Raw genomic sequence first — 21,723 nt, 5'->3', positions numbered from 1 at the left:
ACAAACCTATACAGACAAAATCACACAAAGAAGCATACACATACACACTCACAAAAAGAGAAAAAGGGGAAAATATATATATATATATGTATATAAAAGTATGAGAGTGACCAAATCAATAAACAAATCCACCAATGATAATAAGCACTAAATACTAAACTAAGACAAACATAAAACCAGAAACAAATTGGATGCAGAAAGCAAACCCCAAGTCTACAGTTGCTCCGAAAGTCCACCGCCTCAATTTTGGGATGATTCATTGTCTATTCAGGTATTCCACAGATGCAGGGTACATCAAGTTGATTGTGGCGATTTAATCCGCTGCTACTGAGGCTGCTGGGAGAGATTTCCCTTTCTCTTTGTTCGCACAGCTCCTGCGGTTCAGCTTTGATTTTGGCCCCACCTCTGCATGTAGACCGCCCTCAGGAATCTGTTCCCTGCCCAGACAGGAGGGGGTTAAAGCAGCGGCTGATTAGGGCTCTCTTGCTCACTCAGGACGGGGGGAGGGAGGGGTACGGTAGTCATAATTGGAATGGGGGGCAAGCCTGAAGCGGCAGAGGCCAGCGTGACATTGCAACATCCTGAGGTACACCGCGTGTTCTCCTGGGGAAGTTGTCCCTGGATAACGGTACCCTGGCAGTGGCATGTTGCACAGGCTCACAGGGAGGTGTGGATAGCAACCTCTGCTTGCACACAGGATTCTTGGTGGCAGTGGCAGCAGCATTATCATTTCATGCCCATCTCTGGAGCTTACTTAGGTGGTGCCTGCCTTTTGTTGGCACACTGGGAAGGAATTCTCTCTCCTCGTGCACCCCAAAACAAAGGTCTCTTGCCTCTCCGGCAGGTCCAGACTATTTCCCAGCCTCCCTCGCTGCTAGCTGTGGCACACTAGCCCCCTTCAGGCTGTGTTCACGCAGCCAACCCCAGTCCTATCCCTGGGGTCTGACCTCTGAAGCCTGAGTCTCAGCTCCCAGCCCCCGCCCGCCCCAGCGGGTGAGCAGACAAGCCTCTTGGCCTGGTGAGTGCTGGTGGGCACTGATCCTCTGTGCGGGAATCTCTCCACTTTGCCCTCTGCACCCCTGTTGCTGTGATCTCCTCCATGGCTCAGAAGCTTCTCCCCCACCGAACCCCATCCCCGTCAGTGAAGGGGCTTCCTAGTGTGTGGAAACTTTTCCTCCTTCACAGCTCCCTCCCAGAGGTGCAAGTCCCATCCCTATTCTTTTGTCTCTGTTTTTTCTTTTTTTTTTTTGCCCTACCCAGGTACGTGGGGATTTTCTTGCCTTTTGGGAAGTCTGAGGTCTTCTGCCAGCATTCAGTATGTGTTCTGTAGGAGCTGTTCCACATGTAGATATATTTTTGAAGTATTTATGGGGAAGAAGGTGATCTCCACATCTTACTCCTCCACCATCTTTAAGGTCTTTCTCTTGAGCTGCAGTTTAAATTATGGGAGTATACGAGCTCACTCCTGGAGACTATACAGAAGAACAGAATTAAGGTCAGAAAACCTTAGGAATCACAGTAACCAGCAAATGAGACTGAAAAGGAAGCACAGAACAATACAGGGAAACCAAGAATAAAAATCAAAGAAGGAAAGACTTTCAAAGAGTGGCAAAGGATTTATCCATATCAGTTGCCACAGATGATCTTTGCTTACAGCCATGTTAGTGAGGTGGTAGGAGAAGTCTGAAGTGTGAAGGAAATAAAGAAATGGAAACAGAAGAGGTGACAAGAGACTTTCAAATTCCTCTGGAGAAATGGAATGCCAATTGGCCCCATAGCCTACTGACAATCCAGTTTAGTTCTATTACACTGTTTCTTTGATGAGTCAATTAAGCTTCAAATAAAACTGTCACCCAAAGTCACATAGCATGCTACTACCTAGATCTGCTTGAGCTTTCAAATATCCAATGATCCCTTCACTACTACCACCAGGAATTTCCAGAATGTGGCAGAACAGTTGTAATTTCCTTACTATGAGTTACTATCATTCCATTTATATTAATCATTGCCACCATTGTACTTTTCAGATTCTGTGAGTGTCCTGGAATTTAGTTCATAATATTTGCTGAAAGAATGGGATTAGTTACTGATACTTAAAAGACATTGTTTTATTATTATACATATGTCTTGAATATTTGTTGTCACCTGGATTCAGTTAGATGCTCTGGTTCAAGCCAACAAATGGGTTAGTAAATTTTTGGCATCCGTGACAATTTGCACTATTTTGCAGATTTTCCGATTGTTGAAATCTTGCTAGCCCCAATGCAATTCTATATCAGTACAAGAAGCTAAGACAAAAATAAGATCATAAGATTTTTGCATTCTAGATGTAGTTCATAAAGAAGAAGTTCATCCTTATCTGACCCCTGATTTCTTATAGCTGCAGGCTGGTTTCTTTCTGTCCACAGGCTCACCCCCATTTGCATGAGTGTGTTGTATATTTTCTTTACACTTGCAGTTGAAATTTGCAAAGAAGCAGTTTTGTTTACCAGTGTGTAAATGAAATGAAGATACTGGAGGTATTTATAATGGAACTGGATGTCTTTAAAGTAGAAAAATATTGTATTTCTTCTTGAAGATTCAAAATAAATCAGTGAGCTCTATAATTAATCATTTTTGATATAATATTTTTATTGTGAATTGATTTTAGGGAAATGCTATTTTAAAGTATCCCCTTGACTCATTTGCATTGAAACAAGTGGGTCTCATAAGACTGTAAATATATACTGTGAATAATCATCAAAGAAAGTTGTTCAACCACAGCTCATAAACGAACACCAAAAGATAGGGCATTCATTTAGCCAAATTTTTAAAATCAAGGGATTTAATTACTCTCGGACAAATGACTGACAGGCAGGCAAGGAAGTGGAAACTTTAAGAATATGTTCATCTCTAAAATATAGTGATGGCTTAACCTTCCTTTTTTTAACCTTCATGTAATTCCATTTTCAACTTTTTAAAAAGAGTTATTTTTCATTTGAACAGTGTTTGTTCTTTTCTTGTGAGGATAATTTCTATTATAGCATTTTTAAAATTGTTTTATTCTTGACTGAACATGTTTTTTGAAATCACAGAGAGCAGTAGCTTCAGAATTAAGATGATCCTTTTATTTGTTTCTTTTTGAACTGTTCATGAGAATTGTGTGTGAAATTTAGCAACCTAAGTAAACAAAATATCTAAATTTTTATCTTCATAATTTTTAAGGCAAAAATCCATCAGAGCACAGTTATTTTATTCCAGAACCAGATACCTATGAAACTAAGAAGTTTGTAAGTTTTGCAGCTAATTACTACTATTAAATATGGAAAAATATTAGATTAGTTATCTGTTATATGTCATAGTATGTGTTATAATTGTAATGTGTACAAAAGAAATACATGTGCATATTCATATAAAGGGATAGACTTGATCTTTAACTATGAGAATTAGCAGTGTCTGTTATGGATCAGCTTGTTTTCTCTCATGTCATCAGAGTTTTTAATGTATTAGCAGAGTTCCAAATACATAATCTTGAAATGTATTATTATTTATATAATTAGAGTAATAGAGTAGTCCTTTATTAATTTCCTTAAAGGCCAGCTCCAGATTTGGAAATGCATGTTTTATTTTTCTTAAGTATACCTAAGCAGTTGACAAAGAGATTTCTAGAAATGAGCTACGTGATCTTTAACACCAGTCTGTGGAACGGATTTGATAATAAAGAAATATCTCATTACTTTTGAGATTTGTGTATTGTACATGTGCCGCTTGGTAACTGAGAACTCTAAAAAGATCAGTGTTAACTGGATTTTGTAGATCTGTCATTCCTGCCGTGCCAAAAATCTGTGGAGTAGTTTGTGATTGCCATTGTTTGGTTTATTACAATAAACAGAACTGATAGGGCTTATGCTATTTGCCTTGTGAGCTGCACTTCACATCAGTCTGTTGCATTAAAATTGCATGCACATATCTTCACTTATCAGTTTTATTTATCTGTCAGAAATAGAAAAAGGCAGTATGCTTTCAGTATATGAAACCTTATAACAAGCAGGTCAGAAATTATAATCATTATTTTAATAGTCTCGTGCAAATGTATGACTATATGTCTGTTTCTATTAATCACCTAAAATATGTTCCTATAGGAAAATACTGTTATTTCCTTTATCATGCTTTGTCAAAGCTTTATATGATTTTAATTGGATTACCTAAGGTACAAATGCAAATCTTCAGAATATAGGATTTTTTTCTCTTCTTTGTCAAATACACATCATTTTTTCTTAGAGCTGCTTCTACAGTTGGACTGTTTGACTATGTTTATAGGTAAAAAACACAAGGAGATTATCTGAAATGCTTTAATTTTCTCCCACAGTAAAAAATCTTCATAATATTTCTACTCTTAGGCTGCAGGCTTCTCACCTATGAAATTCTCAAGCTCACTAGCAGTCACATCAGATGTACTATGAAATTTTCAGATACCTGTGGTGAGTTAATCCATGCATACACAGATACTTCCCTCAGAAATCCGGTAACCTCTAACAAATGTCACACATCGCCAGCACCACACCCTCACTCCTAGTTCCCACCCCAGTGTACTGGGAAGTGATTTTTGCTTCAAGAATGTGGAATGTTCCACACCTCTCATATTTGTCCTACATGTTGCATTGATGAGGGTTGTTTATTGCAGTGATTCTATTAATTTCCTGTTTGAATGGTGCATCTAATAGATTTTTCTTGTGTATGCAGAAAAATTCTGTGTTCTTTTAAACTACCATCCAGGTTTTATAAGGATATTTTTCTTCCAAAAAGTATAAATGAGGTATTGTTTAAAGATCTGTCTCATATAGTCAAATCTTCAGCAGTTGCTTTGAAAACATGTCCAATAATGGACAAATCATTATTCATAGATAAAGGACTTTGCTGTCCATGAGTTATTGGTCCTGCCAAGTATTACCTTTGTATTTCAAGGGACTTCTGTGTTTTCAGTGCTGACTGGTCTTTGTTTCCTGGCAAAACAATTTATAGTTCATTTTCAGATAGCTATACATATGGTATTTGTATTTTAATTAAAAAGACTGTTGTTATGTCTGATTCTTATAAGCAGAAATTCATTATAAGGACATTTCTCATTTCCTTGAAATGTTCCCTTTCTTTTTTGCAGGGTTCCTAAATTGCAAAAGCCAGTTAAATAATGTCTTTGGGGAGTTAATTTTTGGCACCATATGTCTCTAAAAATGATTTAATTTTATCTAAAGCATGTTTGCAATGGTATTTATGTTCTGTAATGCACAGAGAGCAATTTAAGGAATCTTCTTAAAGAAAAAACACACTAGTCTACTATTGTTCCAACACAGTAACATACAATGTATGTATAAGCTTACAAAAAAATTCTGTTCATTTAGATTAATATGTTGTTAATATCTGTTTTGCCTTTTAAAACTTTCACTTAGCAAAGTGTCTTCATGATATCAACATGGCTGACATGAAAATGTTATTGCCATTATTCTTATTAGGGATCCGATCTCATGATTTGATAATTTTAGAAAATTTAAATCACACACACAAAAAGTCAGTTGTCTGAGGACTAATTTGACTTTCTCCAAAGCGCCATTAATCAGTTTATGTATCCTTACACTTTTTCAAACAGATGTACCACCAATCCTCCTCTAATTCTAGCAAATTCAAATTCTCATGAAAATAGGTTACTTACGTCTTCTAATTTAGTAGGAAATAAGTTATAAGGTTATTATTCAACAACTGTATTAAATATGTGAGCAGGGTGGAGAAAAATACCAAAATTTTTAGCAATTTATGAAGTATCTAGAAGTAGTAATACTTTCCTTATTGATGTAAACTCAAATATTTTGGGTAGTTCTTTTATTATGGGTAAGATCACATTTAGGAGATACATAACAAAAATCTTGTATTACAAAAAAAAAAACTCTTTTGTATGTTAGCAGTTGGTCAAGTGTAACAGGATACTTTTTTAAAAACCCAGATTATAATAAATTATCTAAAAGTAATTCCAAGTCATAATATATAGAGGATACCTTCCTTACAGAGATGTCAGCTTAGCCTATGGGCTTTTTTTTAATGAAACAATTAAATATACAGTAAGTTACAGAGTTATGTGTAAGCTATAAGTGTTAATGACAAATGACATAAAGGTTAATGACAAATTTTTGTGTACCTTTACCAGTTTTGTAAATCTTGACATTTGACATATTTGCTTTGGACGATTAAACCAGTATAGATAGATGCACTCAAAACCCTCTATCTGCCTATTCCTAATATTATTTTCCTCCTTCTTTCTCAGAGTTAACCGCTAGCCTTTTTTTTTAGTGTTTATCATTTCATCTGTGTTTTTAATACTATGTTTATATAGTAATTAATTTAAAATAACTATTAGTTTTCTTTTTATTTATATAAGTGTTGTACTATTTATGTCACTTGCAATTTTAGTATATTTATTTTAAATGCTAGGATTTAGGGTAGGAACATACCACAATATATTTTTTCATTACCCAAGTGCAGACAGATTGTTTCTAAATTTTCATTACTGCAAGTAATGCTATAAATGAACATTATTTTGTTTCCTTGAGAACATGTTATGACCGTTTCAAAAGGAATATCTCTCAGACTTCAGCATGTGTTACATCACCTGTAGGGCTTGTTAAAACACCAGTTGCTGGGTGCCAGAAATTTCTAATTCAGTGGGTCTGAATGGCTGTTTTCCTAACAAGCTCTGGGGTGATACTGATCCTTCTGGTCTTGAGAACCACTGTTCTAGAATTTATAGATTTAAGTATGATTTCTGGATCAAAGGAAAATTATGCCTGCAACTTCAATACATAATGGCAAATTGCTCTTTAAAGTCTTTGTATCAAATTATAAACAAATTTGAACAGTATATGAATGTTCAGGTTTTTTTCACATTTTTACCAACAATTGGTGTGGACAGCTGTTTTTTTTTGATAATTGCCAATCTGATGACTGTGAGATATATATATTTGTACTCCATTAGAGGTTGAACATGTTTTCAAGTGTTTACACACCAAATAACTCTCCTTTTCGGTGTATTGCCTATTTGTATCATTTGCCTATTTTTCTGGTGCATTTGTATTGTTTCTTTTATTGATTTCTAGGGGCTCTTTCTATGTTAAAGAAATTAATCCTTGTCAGCTGTGTTATTAATATTTTCTCTAAGCCTGTGGCTTATTTTGTTAGTCTAAGTTTAAGTTTTTTAAAAAATTTGAATGTAATTAAATTTGTCAATTCTTTCCATTAGAATTTATTATTTTAATATTTAGTTTAAAAAATCCTTCCCCTTCTGAAAGTCATAAAGTTAATCTGTCATAGTTTCATACAAAAATCTTAAAGTTTAGCTTTCCTCATTTTAATCTACCTTGTTTTTATTAGTGTATATCATGAGTTAAGGATCTATTTTTGTGTTGGGTCCTTGTATAGGGTAAACCAATTATGCCATCCTTTCTCCACTGATTTAAATGCTATCTTTGTTATATTTCAAATTTCTGTATCTTATATGAGTGTCTGTGTTGTTCAGCTCTCTTTTCTGATCAACCATTGTTTATCCCTTCCAATGCTGATATTGCTCTTGGTTCCTACAGCTTTTTTTTTTTTTTTTTTTTTTTTTTTTGCGGTACGCGGGCCTCTCACTGCTGTGGCCTCTCCCGTTGCGGAGCACAGGCTGCGGACGCACAGGCTCAGCGGCCGTGGCTGACGGGCCCAGCCGCTCCGTGGCATGCGATTTAAATGCTATCTTTGTTATATTTCAAATTTCTCTATCTTATATGAGTGTCTGTGTTGTTCAGCTCTCTTTTCTGATCAACCATTGTTTATCCCTTCCAATGCTGATATTGCTCTTGGTTCCTACAGCTTTTTTTTTTTTTTTTTTTTTTTTTTGCGGTACGCGGGCCTCTCACTGCTGTGGCCTCTCCCGTTGCGGAGCACAGGCTGCGGACGCACAGGCTCAGCGGCCGTGGCTCACGGGCCCAGCCGCTCCGTGGCATGCGGGATCCTCCCGGACCGGGGCACGAACCCACGTCCCCTGCATCGGCAGACGGACTCTCAACCACTGCGCCACCAGGGAAGCCCTCCTACAGCTTTAAGACTAGTTTTATATACGGCATGGCAAATTCCTTGAGCTTATTCTCCTATTTCACAACTGCCTTAGGTGTTCCCAATCCTTTGTTCTTCCGTATGAATTTTAGATCAAGTTTCATGAGCCCCAATGAGATGGTAGACTACTTTGTGAAAAGTTAACATGCATGACCATGATCCTCTCTTCCAGTATGTGGACATGTTATATCTCTCCATTTATTCAGTCCTTATTTTATGTTTTTCAAAAATGTTTTTTAATTTTCTCTGTAAAACCTACATATTCTTTAATAGATTAAAAACTAGGTGTCTTACATTTTACATTGTGATTATGAATGAGATTTTTAAATTACAATTCAAATTTGGTTATAACTAATTTTTTAAAATGTTACTGATTTTTTTTCATTGCTACTCTTGCAGGAAAAATGTTCCTAAACTCTCATTACCTCCTATTATTGGGTGTAGAGTTTCTTGAATTTTCTCTGTAGATATTCTTCCTCTTATACCTATCCTTTTTTCTTTTATTTTCTTATTCCTTTGGCCAGTAAAATTTTAAACAGAGGTATTGATTCCTGATATCCTTACTTATTTTTCCTTGACATTCATGGGAATGCTTCCAAAGTATCTCTACTTCGTAAACTGTTTGTTGAAAGTTTTTGGTTTATACCCTTTATCAGGTTAAAGAAATTTTCTCTGTTCCTTGCTAGTTTGCCATGATGTTTTTCATTGTTGATTGTTTTTGTTCAGTGTTGATTCATATCAACTTCTTTTGGAAATGATTATTTTTTCTTTACTATATTGATGTAGTACATGAAAATATTTGTGGAAAATGAAACATTTTTAAATTTCTGGGATTATTAAATTATAGTTCCTCTGTACTGTCTTAAATTAAAATAATGAGCTGCTGGATGATACAAACTATTCCATCAATCAATAAGTATTTATTGGCACTTCCCTGGTGGCGCAGTGGTTAAGAATCCGCCTGCTAATGTAGGGGACACGGGTTCGAGCCCTGGTCCGGGAAGATCCCACATGCCATGGAGCAATTAAACCCATGCGCCACAACTACTGAGCCTGTGCTCTAGAGCCCGTGAGACACAACTACTGAGCTCGCAAACCACAACTACTGAAGCCCACGTGCCTAGAGCCCATGCTTCGCAACAAGAGAAGCCACTATGATAAGCCCGCCCACTGCAATGAAGAGCAGCCCCCTCTCGCCGCAACTAGAGAAAGCCCACGCACAGCAACAAAGACCCAACGCAGCCAAAAATAAACTAATTAATTAATTTTTTTAAGTACTTTATAAAAAAATAAGTATTTATTAATCAACCTCTTATTACTAATAAATCAATTTCAGTCTTAAACCAAGCAACAAATTAGGAGCGCACTTTTACTTTGCACTCAGAAAATACGGATGGTATATTATTTCCTTGCTAGGCAAAGAGAGAGGAGAGGAGAGTTAAGAACCTATTGTTAGACCAATCACAAGCACTGAAATTGAAACTGTGATTAAAAATCTTCCAACAAACTAAAGCCCAGGACCAGATGGCTCAACAGGTAAACTCTATCAAACATTTAGAGAAGAGCTAACACCTATCCTTCTCAAACTCTTCCAAAATATAGCAGAGGGAGGAACACTCCCAAACTCATTCTATGAGGCCACCATCACCCTGATACCAAAACCACACAAAGATGTCACAAAGAAAGAAAACTACAGACCAATATCACTGATGAACATAGATGCAAGAACCTATTGTTAACTATTGTTGCATAACAAATTGTGCCAAAACTTAGCAGCTTAAACCGATAAACATTCACTTTCTCAAGAAGTTTCTGAGGGTCAAGAATGAAGAGCTTTTTAGCTAGGTGGTTTTGGCTCAGAGTTTCCCACAAGATTGCAGTCAAGTTATTGGTAAGGGTGGAGTCATCTGAGCAGGCTGGAGAATCTGCTACCAAGATCACTCGCAGAGCTGTTGGCAAAACAAAAAGCTTCAGTTCCTCACCACATGGGTCTTTCCACAGAGCTGCTCATACAACATGGGAGCTGGCTCCCCAGATCAAATGATCTGAGAGAATGAGAGAGAGAGAAAACCAGGACAGAAGCCACAGCTGTGTGTGTGTGTGTGTGTGTGTGTGTTTCTTGGAAGTAGCACACTATCTTCTGCCATATTCTGTTCAGTACAAGAGAGTCACTAAGTCCAGCCCATACTCAAAGGGAAGAGAATTCTGCTTAATTTCTTAAAGGGAAGAATTATCAAATAATTTGAGGGCATATTTTTAAAATCACACTTATGTATACTTTGTTTTCTCTGATATTAAATAACAAATACTTCAACACTACTTCACTCTTTTCACAGTGTGTCTCAACTGTCCCCTTTGGGTTAGGCATAGCAAGGCTTTACTTTATTCTCTTGTCCTCCATAATGAAAACAAGACCATTTTATGCTCCAGCCTAGCGCTGGAAAATACCTGAAAAGGTGGTGCTTTGAAATTTCTAATTCTATGCTAAGAACATGAAAATGGTCATCTTATACGATGATATTTTGGTGCTGACTTGATTATGGCTCGTCCTAATTATTTTTCAACCTGTAACTGGAATATCAAATAGTGTTATTTTATTCTTAGCATATTGTGTTTTTACACGCATGTAAACCCATTTAATTAGAGGTTTTGTGTGTTGTAATATATGCATTATAACATTTAATATTAAAGCCAGGTTTCTGTGATACGTAGGAGTTAGCAGATGTCATGAATTTATGTCGGCATAGTAACTTGGATTAAAAACAGAATCCATACAATATAGTGTATTAAAACAAGAAAATGGAGACTCTCTCATTCTTGTGACAATATTCATTTATTCTGTTTTACTGTCAAAGAGTATCAAGCTTTAAAATGTTAATAAATTTCAAGAGCCTAATCAAATTTAATCAGAAGGTATTTTTACCAAATGTATAAACGTATATTGTACATTGTATGCAGTGCTCACAAGTGTACATTATATATAATGCTCACACTGACACGCGATCGCCAGCTGTATCTCAATACACCATGTCAAAATGGACATTGACTAGTTTTCCTCTTCATGAATAAGTACGTACATAGCGATTGTTATCTCAAAAGAAGTATCAATGAATTCCATCTTTGGGCTTCCTTCAGCAAAGAGCTCACAAAGCAAGTATTAGAGCCAAGCTTACCAAGTGTGCTACAAATTCAAACTGGTCAGAAACCATTGTCAGAAAACTCTTCCTTTTTGCCATTTTAAATGGTTCAGAGTACATACCAGCTGATTCCTGATTGAGCTTTCCTGACACCATTGAATATCCTCACTTCCTCTTTTCGTATACAAAAGTATTAGAGCCAAGCTTACCAAGTGTGCTACAAATTCAAACCAGTCAGAAACCATTGTCAGAAAACTCTTCCTCCCTTTTTGCCATTTTAAATGGCTCAGAGTACATACCAGCTGTTTCCTGATTCCACTTTCCTGACACAGTTGAAGACCCTCACTTCCTCTTTTTGTATACAAAATCGAGGGCAGCGAAGTTGGGGATCTTTTTCCAAAATGACTCCTCCTGCTCTAACATTGCTCCTCCTTCGATTTCTATGAGAATATCCCATTCTTTTCCAAAATTCTTGAAATACTTGCCTGGGGCTAAGCAGCAGCCCAGTTCATCTCAATTCCAGTGGCTCTCAATTCCATTCTTATTTCTGAATACACGGCAAGGAGTGCCCTTGCTAACCTCCCACCCAGTGTGTTTGTGTCCCTCTCTGTCCTTTTTTGTTTCTCTACCACTTCCTTCCTCATCCCACCTCACCTTCCCTAAAATCTGAGTGAGAGGGCAGGAATGTAATCGTTCCAGGAAATGATTATGCTTCAGGAATGTAATCATTGGAATGTTTCATTCCAGAAACACTGGGTTAGTTGAAGTCGAAGAGATCAAAAACCATTTCAGTTACTTTGGTTCCAACCTAAATTCTGCATCCAGTTGAAGGATTTTTCCACTCATAACTTAACTCTCTCTCTCTTTAATTTTCCCTTTCTATATTTTTATGAGTCTTGCATTTACTTGGTTTATTTTTCTCTTCTTCCATTAATTCGTAAGTTCCTGAATGTCTTATTCACTTCTTCACTTTTGACACTAAAATTTTACCAGTTCACTTTATTGAGTTAATATCAATAAGTATTTATTGAGTGATCACTGTCTCCTGACATCTTATAATTGGGCTTTTATCATAACCACTTTCCTAAGAGAGTTGTCTTCATGACCCACTCTTAAATTAACTGTACTCCTGGGTTCTTAAATATTTTCCCGTATATATTGTGGATCATCTTATTGTCTTTAATGTACATCTGTATACGTGTATATGTGACTTTTATTGGATTCTGATTCTTCCCTTTAAGAATGCCTTCAGTTATTCTCTTTCCTGGTTTATCTTTTTCTAGAGGCTTATTCGCTATAGATTTTTTAAAAGTTTTTTGAGATATTACTCTTTCTTACTTGATACGTAAGGAACTTTTCTACTTACGTAGCTTCAGCTAACACTTATATATGGACTAATTTAAGGCCTTTGTGGCTACCTCAAGCTAGAACACAGAAGAGTGAATAAAATTGACTTACTGTGTACAGCAGTTTCTCCTCATTTAAGATGTGGATGTGGGAAATATTATCATCCAATTCACTTTGGTTGATGAGCTCCCACTTGTAAAACCTTGCACACATTGAAGGGTCCACTTGTAAAAAAAATTATCTTCACTTTTAGGAATTCTACTAGAACTCATCTTCCTCTTATTTGCCTTTTGTCATATTTGTGTATATCGTAATAAAAATATAATGCTTTGAGTAAAGTGTTCTAGTGTTTTAATGAATATGTCAAGATACAGCACACCCTCCCCCTATTGGCTGTCAGAGCTGCCAGAAAAATTTTTAATATGATATTACAATTATTAAAATATTTTATTTAAATAAATATTAAAATATTACAGAAAAAAAATATTGACAGATTTTCCTCTTCAAAAAGTGATTTACTGTTTAATTCATTACCCTAAATTATCTGAAATGCCCGTAAACTAATTTCAGGTAATGTATTTCGGCATTTAGCAAGCTGAAATATCTATAGTTTCAAGGTTATTTTTTCATCCTAAGTTAACCAATTAACCAAGAATAGAGGCTTTATTTTTCTGTGGGTTTACATAGATACCTATGTGTTGCTCATTTCAATGCATAATGAAGATAATGATGGTAAACAATTCACATGCAACACCAGGTAGCTATTTTTAAAATGATTGTTTTCGGGCTTCCCTGGTGGCGCAGTGGTTGAGAGTCTGCCTGCCGATGCAGGGGACACAGGTTCGTGCCCCAGTCCGGGAAGATCCCACATGCCGCGGAGCGGCTGGGCCCGTGAGCCATGGCCGCTGAGCCTGTGCGTCCGGAGCCTGTGCTCCGCAACGGGAGAGGCCACAACGAGAAGAGGCCCGCGTACCACACGCACACACACACACACACACACACACAAAAAAAAAAAAAAAAAAAAAAAAAGGTTACTTTTATGTAAACTGTTTATTGAAATATGCATACAAAAAGGTTCACAAGTCACATGTGCACTGTTTGATGAAGTTTTGCAAAGGATCCCTTAAATGTAACCAGTACCCAAAACAATAAATAGAACATAAAATAGCCTTTTTAATGTGACATGTTTTTATTGTTATGAAGAAAATTTGATCTGAAATTTTTTGGAGTTTATCTTTTCATTCTGCAATACACAGCTAAAAAGAAATCAACATAAACAATTATCCACATTACCAAAAAATAAAAGCGGTTTCAGTAACAGAATATATTATGGGAAAAAGTTTTTAATATGGTTTTTTCTGTTAATTTTTATGAAGCTTATTTCTTTGAAAATAACCTAATTATAACAATTCCGTATGGTACAGCTATGCTAACTGTTGAAGTACAAATGTATATTGCCTTGGTAACACTTCTACTGTGTTTTTTGTTTGTTTGGTTGGTTTTAGATTAAAGTTCCAAAAGATAAATTTCTCACGGGAGAAATCTTTCTTTCTGTGTTTAGATTCCATATTTAAAGTGTCACTTCTAAACGTCGTGTCCACTGTATTTTAGTGCAGTGAGATATTCCTATGTCACATAGTCAGAGGGAGGTGGATTAATAGGGAGTTCGAGCTGGAAATTTCTTCCCTGTTATTGTTCTCCCTCAGCAGTTGGTGGCTAAGTTAATTCTCTTTAGTTTTGTCATGCTCTAAAGCGCACATTGCCAAACCATGGTAAGGGTTTATGACGAAAAAAAGAAGCGATGGTGTCCATCAAAGTCTCAAAGTTGCATTTTTAAACTTTGGCTTGACCTGATGTGCCATTCAAAAAAGCTTCGAAAGATTATTTTTTAAAGAAAGGTTCAATATGTCCCGAGGCTATCGGTTTTGAGTTAAACTGGGTGAAGTAGAAATATTTTACTCATCAGCTTTGCAGTCACAGAGTTTGCCTCAGCTAGAACAAAACTGCTGAGGCATTTAGAGAAAATTAACCCCCCATCCTGGCGGCCAGATGTGACTGGTTTCTGATGAATGCACATGAGTGGGCTGAAAAATCAAGAGACTGTGAAATTCCTGTCAGGCCCGTACAGTGCAGAATGGGCTATTGACTGCTTTCTATATTTCCCTCCATCATTCTTCTTGAACACTGCCATTAATTTCCTCTCCTACTCTGACTTGTGTTTTTTCCCCCTCCCTCTTCCCTTTAGTTCTGTCAGCTGCAAAGAAGAATACACAAGTTGTGGCAGAAGCACTTCGAGCTGGTGGTCCTCTACAGCCGTATGAGGCTGGCCAAGTTCCAGATAGACTCTCAAGAGAGTATTCAAAAAATATTAGCTGTGCAGGTAGGTGATTGCAGGGAAGTGGGAAAGATCATTCTGATCTAGATTGAAAAGCAAATGATGGGTAGTGTGATGAAGCATTAAAACCATATCCCATCAGAGTTTTATAAATTTTTAACCTCTTTAATAAACTGGAATTGCATGAAGGATGAATTCAGTAAGTTAGCATATACACCATGCATACATACTTTGGGGGAAAAGGGAGATTGAACTTCTTGCTCACAAACCTCAGAACGGGTTTTTATAAATACATTTGATATAAGTATATATTTTCCAATCTTCAGGCTTTGCAGATGCCATCCGGCTGTTTAAAAGATACTGTCAGCAGTTGCCTTGTGTTGCTTTTGTGTGAAATCTACTTCAGTAAAAATGACACTGATGTTTATTTTATTTAACTGTTTTCTTACCCCTTCTGTTTTTGCAAGAGGCTCGTCCTCCCAAGCAGATTTGGAGATGACTTTATTTAAAAAATAAGCAATTAGGGATGAGAATGTAACAGTGGTTCCAGATGCGTGTGAAATTTTACTATATGTGTCTGTAAAAAACTTTTAATGGATCAGTTGTCCTTATTTTAAGACTCTAATCTATTTTAGAAACCCATATTAACTATGTGAAGACTATTATTTGAAAACTACTTACATTTTTTTAAAATGAATATTTTGCTATTTGAAATGCTACATATGTATAAAATATAACCTCCCAAAGGAAAACATCCATCACCTGTTCTATCAAAAAAAAAAAAAAACTACCTCTTCTATAAAAAAACAAAAATAGTAACACCATAAAAAACCGTAATTTTTATTAACTTGCGGTATTAGCAATGCATGCTGAAACTAAGCAAACCAAATTCTTTTCTAAATATTTTAATTACATGTGCATGTCATGATGCTTTTACCACAATTTAAAAAAAGGATGTTGAAAAGCACTTCCAAAGCTATTTCAAATTTCATTTTTACTTGTGGCTATTTTTGCTATTTTCTTCTGAGGATATATGTATATAGATATGTAAATATATATCCCATATATAAAGTATATATGCACTTTAACAAGTATATGTACAAATACTTTATATATATGCTTTATATACATACTTTAATAAAGTACATTATATAAAATATATTTAAGAGTTCTGTTGATAATGGATTATAAAAAAAATTTTAATAATAGGAGAAATTTTAAGTTTGGAAAAGGTAGTGCTTAAAATATGTAGGTTTAATAGAAATTCAACGCGAACTTGAGTATAAACTATAACTGCAGTATTTTAGAAGTCAGGAGCACATTTTTTTCCTTAGAAATGTTTGTTAACATTTAGTACATTAAAAATTAGAGTGGCTGTAACCAATGGTTTTCTTTTAAATATTCAAAGGTGAACTTCATGTTCTAATTATTGTCTTGGAAAAATCCTATATTTCTTGCCCAACTTTAAACATTCTTAAAAATCTTTCAAATGATAAATTCTCTTTGTGAATTAGGATATATTTTGAAATATTGAAAACATCAATAGAAACTATTTGAATATGGGTAAAATGAATTCTCAATCCATAATCTTCAATCGTCCTTATTCTAATTTTTCATTAGAAATTAGAAATTCTTTACCAAACTTGATTTTAAATTACTTATTTTTATGGCTTTCACATACCAGCTGAAGTGAAAGGATAGAAATGATAGTATAGTATCGAAAATTCAACTACTCAACACCTAGAGATACAGCAGCAAGGCTGGATTGTATTTGGGGAACTTGAGGAGCATAACTTAGTGGATTCTTTTCTTATCTACTGGAGAGACCTTCCATTTAGATGATTTCAATTTTGGCTTTTAATCAAAATTTGAAAATATAATTTTCAGTATCTTGCCATAAAACTATAGAAACATGTGAAATCCTCTGGGATAAGTCAAGTCCAAACCCCTCAACATGGTACACAATGCCCAACTCCTGCTAACCTTCCCAGCTTCATCCATCTCCACACAAGTTCCTTCAGTCAATTGCAGTCACTCCAAAATTCTTACTAATCATGACACCTTCTATTCAACTCCTTCCACTCCTGTGCTTATATTCTTCCCTCTTTCTGCAATACTATTGCTTACCGTTCCTGTTAAAGAACACCTGACTCAAATCAAACATCTCCTCTGCAAAATCCTCCCCGAGTGCTTCGCCCACCTTCCTCTACCAGATGAATTAATTTAGATCTTCCTTGACCTCCTACTGTACTCTGTGCATACCACCATACCACAGTGGTATTTTCAGCAGCTAACACTTCCTACTTGTTGGTAAGGTCCCCTTCTTGGAGGATTCTAAACTCTCTTGGGACTTTATACCATCAGTGAAATTAGCTCAATTCTTGTTCTGTTTTTAAGGGTGTATGGTAGCAAGGCCACTAAGGGAATCTCAAAGTATTCCATGCCCATCTTGTTTTCACTTATTATATCCAGTCTTTAAAAAGAAAAACATGGCCTTTTAAATCAACTCTACTCAAATAAAAATTAATTTAAAAAGAAAAAAGAAAAGAAAAAGATGATAGAGTGATTTAATATGTTAGCAGAGTGAGTCTGCAGGCATCAATCTCTACAGTTTGACTCAACATGACTAAAAATTGCTTAACAAACCAGATGCCGTCGCTCTCTTTGTTTATGATTCAGTAGCATGTCCATTTTGGGCAATCTAATGTTTTATATTTTGAAGGTAGTATTATAGTGATGCCATGAGATATTAGTGAACTATTTGATGAGAAAATCATCTGATGAACCTTCTGAAAAGTAAATGGTATATAACTGATATTGAGCAAAAAGCAATTCAAAATAAATGTTGAGCAGAAAAAGGAGACTGTATCATCCTTGGGCTTGGAGGAATTCCTTGCCAGACCATCAAAAAGCATAACTGGCAGCTCTGCAGATTGCAGAAAACCAGGTGGGCCAGATAAGCTTTTGAATTACATGATCAAGCAGGAAGCAATAAAATGAACTATATTCTGGAATGAAGAATCAATATATTTAACTTTGCAGCCATTTATATCAATATCTGTGTAGGGATTATAGTTCACAGCAATTTTAATATAAGCCAAAGTGAACTACTACAAACTTAGAACCAATGCCACGTTCCAGCACTAGCAAGCACATAAGACTTCTTGACTCTGACCACGTACAGTATATTTTACAGTCCTAACCTCACATCCGAGCCCATATAAAGTAAGTATTATTATTTCATTTTAACATCATTATTTTTCTCTTTGTATTTTTAATGTATTTAATGCTATGAAATTTAATACCTCTTTGTCATCTTATTTAGAAAAAAGACTCATTGTTAACTCATCGTTTAAGTGAAAAAATGTGATACAGCTACAGCATGTTAATGTGATCTTATCCTGCATAAGCACAAGTATTTTCTCTGGTTAAAGATGATACTCCCATTGCACTTTTTCAAAAGTTGAGTACATCTGCAGTATTTTATACAGATTTGGAAAGCATAGTTTAAGCGCCATATTGATTTACTTGAGAGCAGCAATTTAAGAGAGATGAGGAAGAAATATATAAAATTTAGAATGCTTAATTATAGAAGGAAAAGACTTTGTCCCAGACATCTAAATGACCACCAAGTGAAGGTCAACACATGAATATTTTGATGAGCTCTAGAGGGCAACATCTAGACCAATGATGGGAGAGTTTGGAAGGTGGGTTTGGGCTCAGTAGGAATACATTTTCTAACAGGTGATGCTGTCCAAATGTGCATTGCTGATACTCAAGCAGATGTTAAGACAGTGGTTGAGGGAAAGCAAATGGTCTAAGAGTCAACCAGAGAGCACCTCCTGGAGCAGGACTCCTCCTGGAATGCTCTCCTGACCTTACACAACATCTGTGTGTGTCTGTACCTCTTCACCCACTAGAATGTGCGCCTTCTCAGTTGGAAAACATGTCTTATTTTTTCATCTTTATCTACCTGGCAGCAACTATAGTTCTCAAAACATAATAAGTACTCAAAAATAATTGGTGAGTGAATTTATTATTAAGTGAATTGGTTTATTAAGATTGAATGTGATAACCTCAAAGGCTCTCTACAGCTCTTGGTGCCTACAGTTGTGTAGTTAATAAACAAAAGTAGTTAATAAACAAAAGGCTTTGCCAGGGATTTTGATGGCACAGAGGTAAGGTATTTAATCATTTCTCTCACACACACACACACACACAATATATATAGGGGCGTCCCAAATTTCCTATTTCTGGAAGAAAACTGTACAAATGAAAAGAAACCAGAAAAAACACAGAATAAAAATCTAAAATCACTTACTAATGTGATATAAAAGAAAATCTCTGAATCTATGTGATCTCTTTAAAGACAAAAGAAATGATAGAAATTTGGATTTTTAAAATAAATACATTTAGAGATATTATGATTGAGGAATAGCATTAAATTGCTAAGCCTTCCTGATTAACTCTAGATAGTAGTAGAAAGTATTTAAATATAGTTGTCAGTAGTAAGAATATCTACTAGAAGTTCTAGAAATAAGATTTGTCACTCCCAAACTGCTAGAGAAAAGAAAGTACCATAAAAAAGTTGAATAATACAAAATGCAAGGAAGAGGACAGAAAGAGTATAAAAATGTACAAAATAAGTCCAAACATATTAGTAATCATAATAACTAAATGGTTTCATTACACAGTTTAAAGTAACAGTTTTACAGATTGGTCATAAAAGCAAAATCTATCTCATTTGGAATATATGTACTTCAGACAAATAGAAACGGAATGAAGAGCTTAGAAAAAAAAGAATAAGACGTTCTAATTCAAAAAGAGAGAGACTTGAAAGCAAAAAGAATTAAAACACTCAAATATGGATATTTCACATTGATAAATATATAACCAATTAAGGCATATCAATCATGAACTTAATGCACATGACAACATAACTTCAGAATATATAAAGTAAGAACTGATTGAAAACCAGAGAAAAATTTAAAAATTTACAATCACAACAGGCAATATTAGCACATCTCCTTGAACTTTTTAAAAATAAAAGAAAACAAAGGGTATCACATAACAAAACCTGGAAGTTTTGACTCAACCATAGAGAAATTCAACTTTAGAAAATATATTAATGTAATTTAATATAATGACAAGTTAAAGGAGAAATATTATATATGATTACTCAATATATGCTGAAAAACATTAGTTATCAAGGCAACATATACTTACTCTAATAAAAGTCACAAAAGAATTTAGAACAAAACTCCCTTGATAAAATGTACTAAGTGATAAATTACTGGAAGCATTTTATTAAAATCAGGACAAAAGTAAGGATTCCTGGCTATAGTCATTATTGTGCATCACTGCTCTGAAGCCTTAGTAGTAAGTCAAGAAAAATAAATAAGAGGTGTAGCTACTGTGTGGGAAAAGGGCAAAACTATCATTATGGTCTGATAATATGGTGTTTCTCTTAGAAAGTCTAGGAGAATCAACCAGAAAAGCATTACAGTCAAAAAGGCAGTTCTTTTAAATGGCAGCCTGAATTATAGAGTTCCTAAGAATAAACCTAACAAAAAGTTAGCTCAGTCCTTTTACAGAAAAGCTTCTAAGCAATACTAAAAAGATATAAACAAAGACCTAAATAAAAGTAAATATATATCATTTTCATGGATGAGGAGATTATACACATTGGGAACATGCCAATTTTTTTTTAATTTCACATTTGAAAACTCCACAAATTCAATACAATCATACTCAAAATCCAGACAAGATTTTTCAATGAAGCTTGAGAAGGTGATTCTAAATGCCTTTGGAAGATAAAAATCCACAGGAGTAGCTCTGACATTTTTTAAAAAGAAATATTGGTGCTGGAGTGAGGAATTTATGCTGTTGCAGAGCAAAACACATCAGGAAGCTATATTAATTAAATTAGAACAGCATAACATTGATTCAGGAACAGATCAAAACATCTCTAAAATGCAACAGAGCAGTTGGTAAACTTTTTTCTTTAAAGGGTCAAATAGTAAATATTTTAAGCTTTGCAGGACATTCAGTCTCTGTTGCAATTACTCAACTCTGCCTTGTAGTAGGAAAGCAGCCTTAGAAAATTGTATATGAATAGACGGAACTGTGTCCCAGTAAGATTTCATTTACAAAACAGGCAGCAGGCCGGAGGCTATGTCCTGAAATAGAGCATCCAGGAATGCCCCACAATTATTTGGAATTTAGAATACAATGAAAGTAGGATTTCAAATTGTATACCCTGAAGGTGGACTATTCACTTCCCAGCTATCTGAGGGATAAAAGTAAATACTCAAGGGATAAAATAAAATAGATTATTTTATATTTTTATATACACTATAGAATAAGCATTAAACATCTCTAATATCTTTTTTTAAAATACAGACTACTGAATAGTATTGAGGTAAGAAAGACCTTCTTAAATGAGGGAATAAAATCATTAAGGAAAATATTGTTAACTTTGACTACCAAAAAATAAAAATATTTTCATGAAAAAAGATACAATAATAACAAAACAGACTAAATTTCTTACCCTCATGAACTTACATTTCAATGGGGAAAACAAGACAGTAAACAAGTTAAAGCTATAGTGATGCTGTGTACTAAGGAGAAAAATAAAATATGGAAGGGGCATATGAAATGACAGGGGAGGTATGAAATGCATTTTAGCAGTGCATTTTTCCTTATTACTTGTGGAAATAAATAGCTCAAAATAGTTTAAAGGGTAAACATTTTTATTTATTTAATCTTTCTCCTTGTTGAACTGAAAAT

The 21,723-nt window shown here is 35.1% G+C and overlaps 1 protein-coding gene across 1 annotated transcript in view; it reads left to right on the top strand.

The window, feature by feature from the left end:
* Positions 1-21,723, top strand: part of CCDC178 (coiled-coil domain containing 178) — a 379,522-nt gene that overhangs the window by 325,997 nt on the left and 31,802 nt on the right. The window contains exon 19 of the mRNA XM_024120576.1: positions 14,845-14,979. Coding sequence (XP_023976344.1) covers positions 14,845-14,979 — 135 coding nt within the window. The remainder of the gene's footprint in view (positions 1-14,844; positions 14,980-21,723) is intronic.

This window comes from Physeter macrocephalus, chromosome 19 (assembly GCF_002837175.3).
Source record: "Physeter macrocephalus isolate SW-GA chromosome 19, ASM283717v5, whole genome shotgun sequence".
In the NCBI taxonomy this organism is placed as follows: domain Eukaryota; kingdom Metazoa; phylum Chordata; class Mammalia; order Artiodactyla; family Physeteridae; genus Physeter; species Physeter macrocephalus.
Note: the sequence above shows the minus strand (reverse complement) of the source record. Positions and strands in the feature narration are given on the sequence as shown.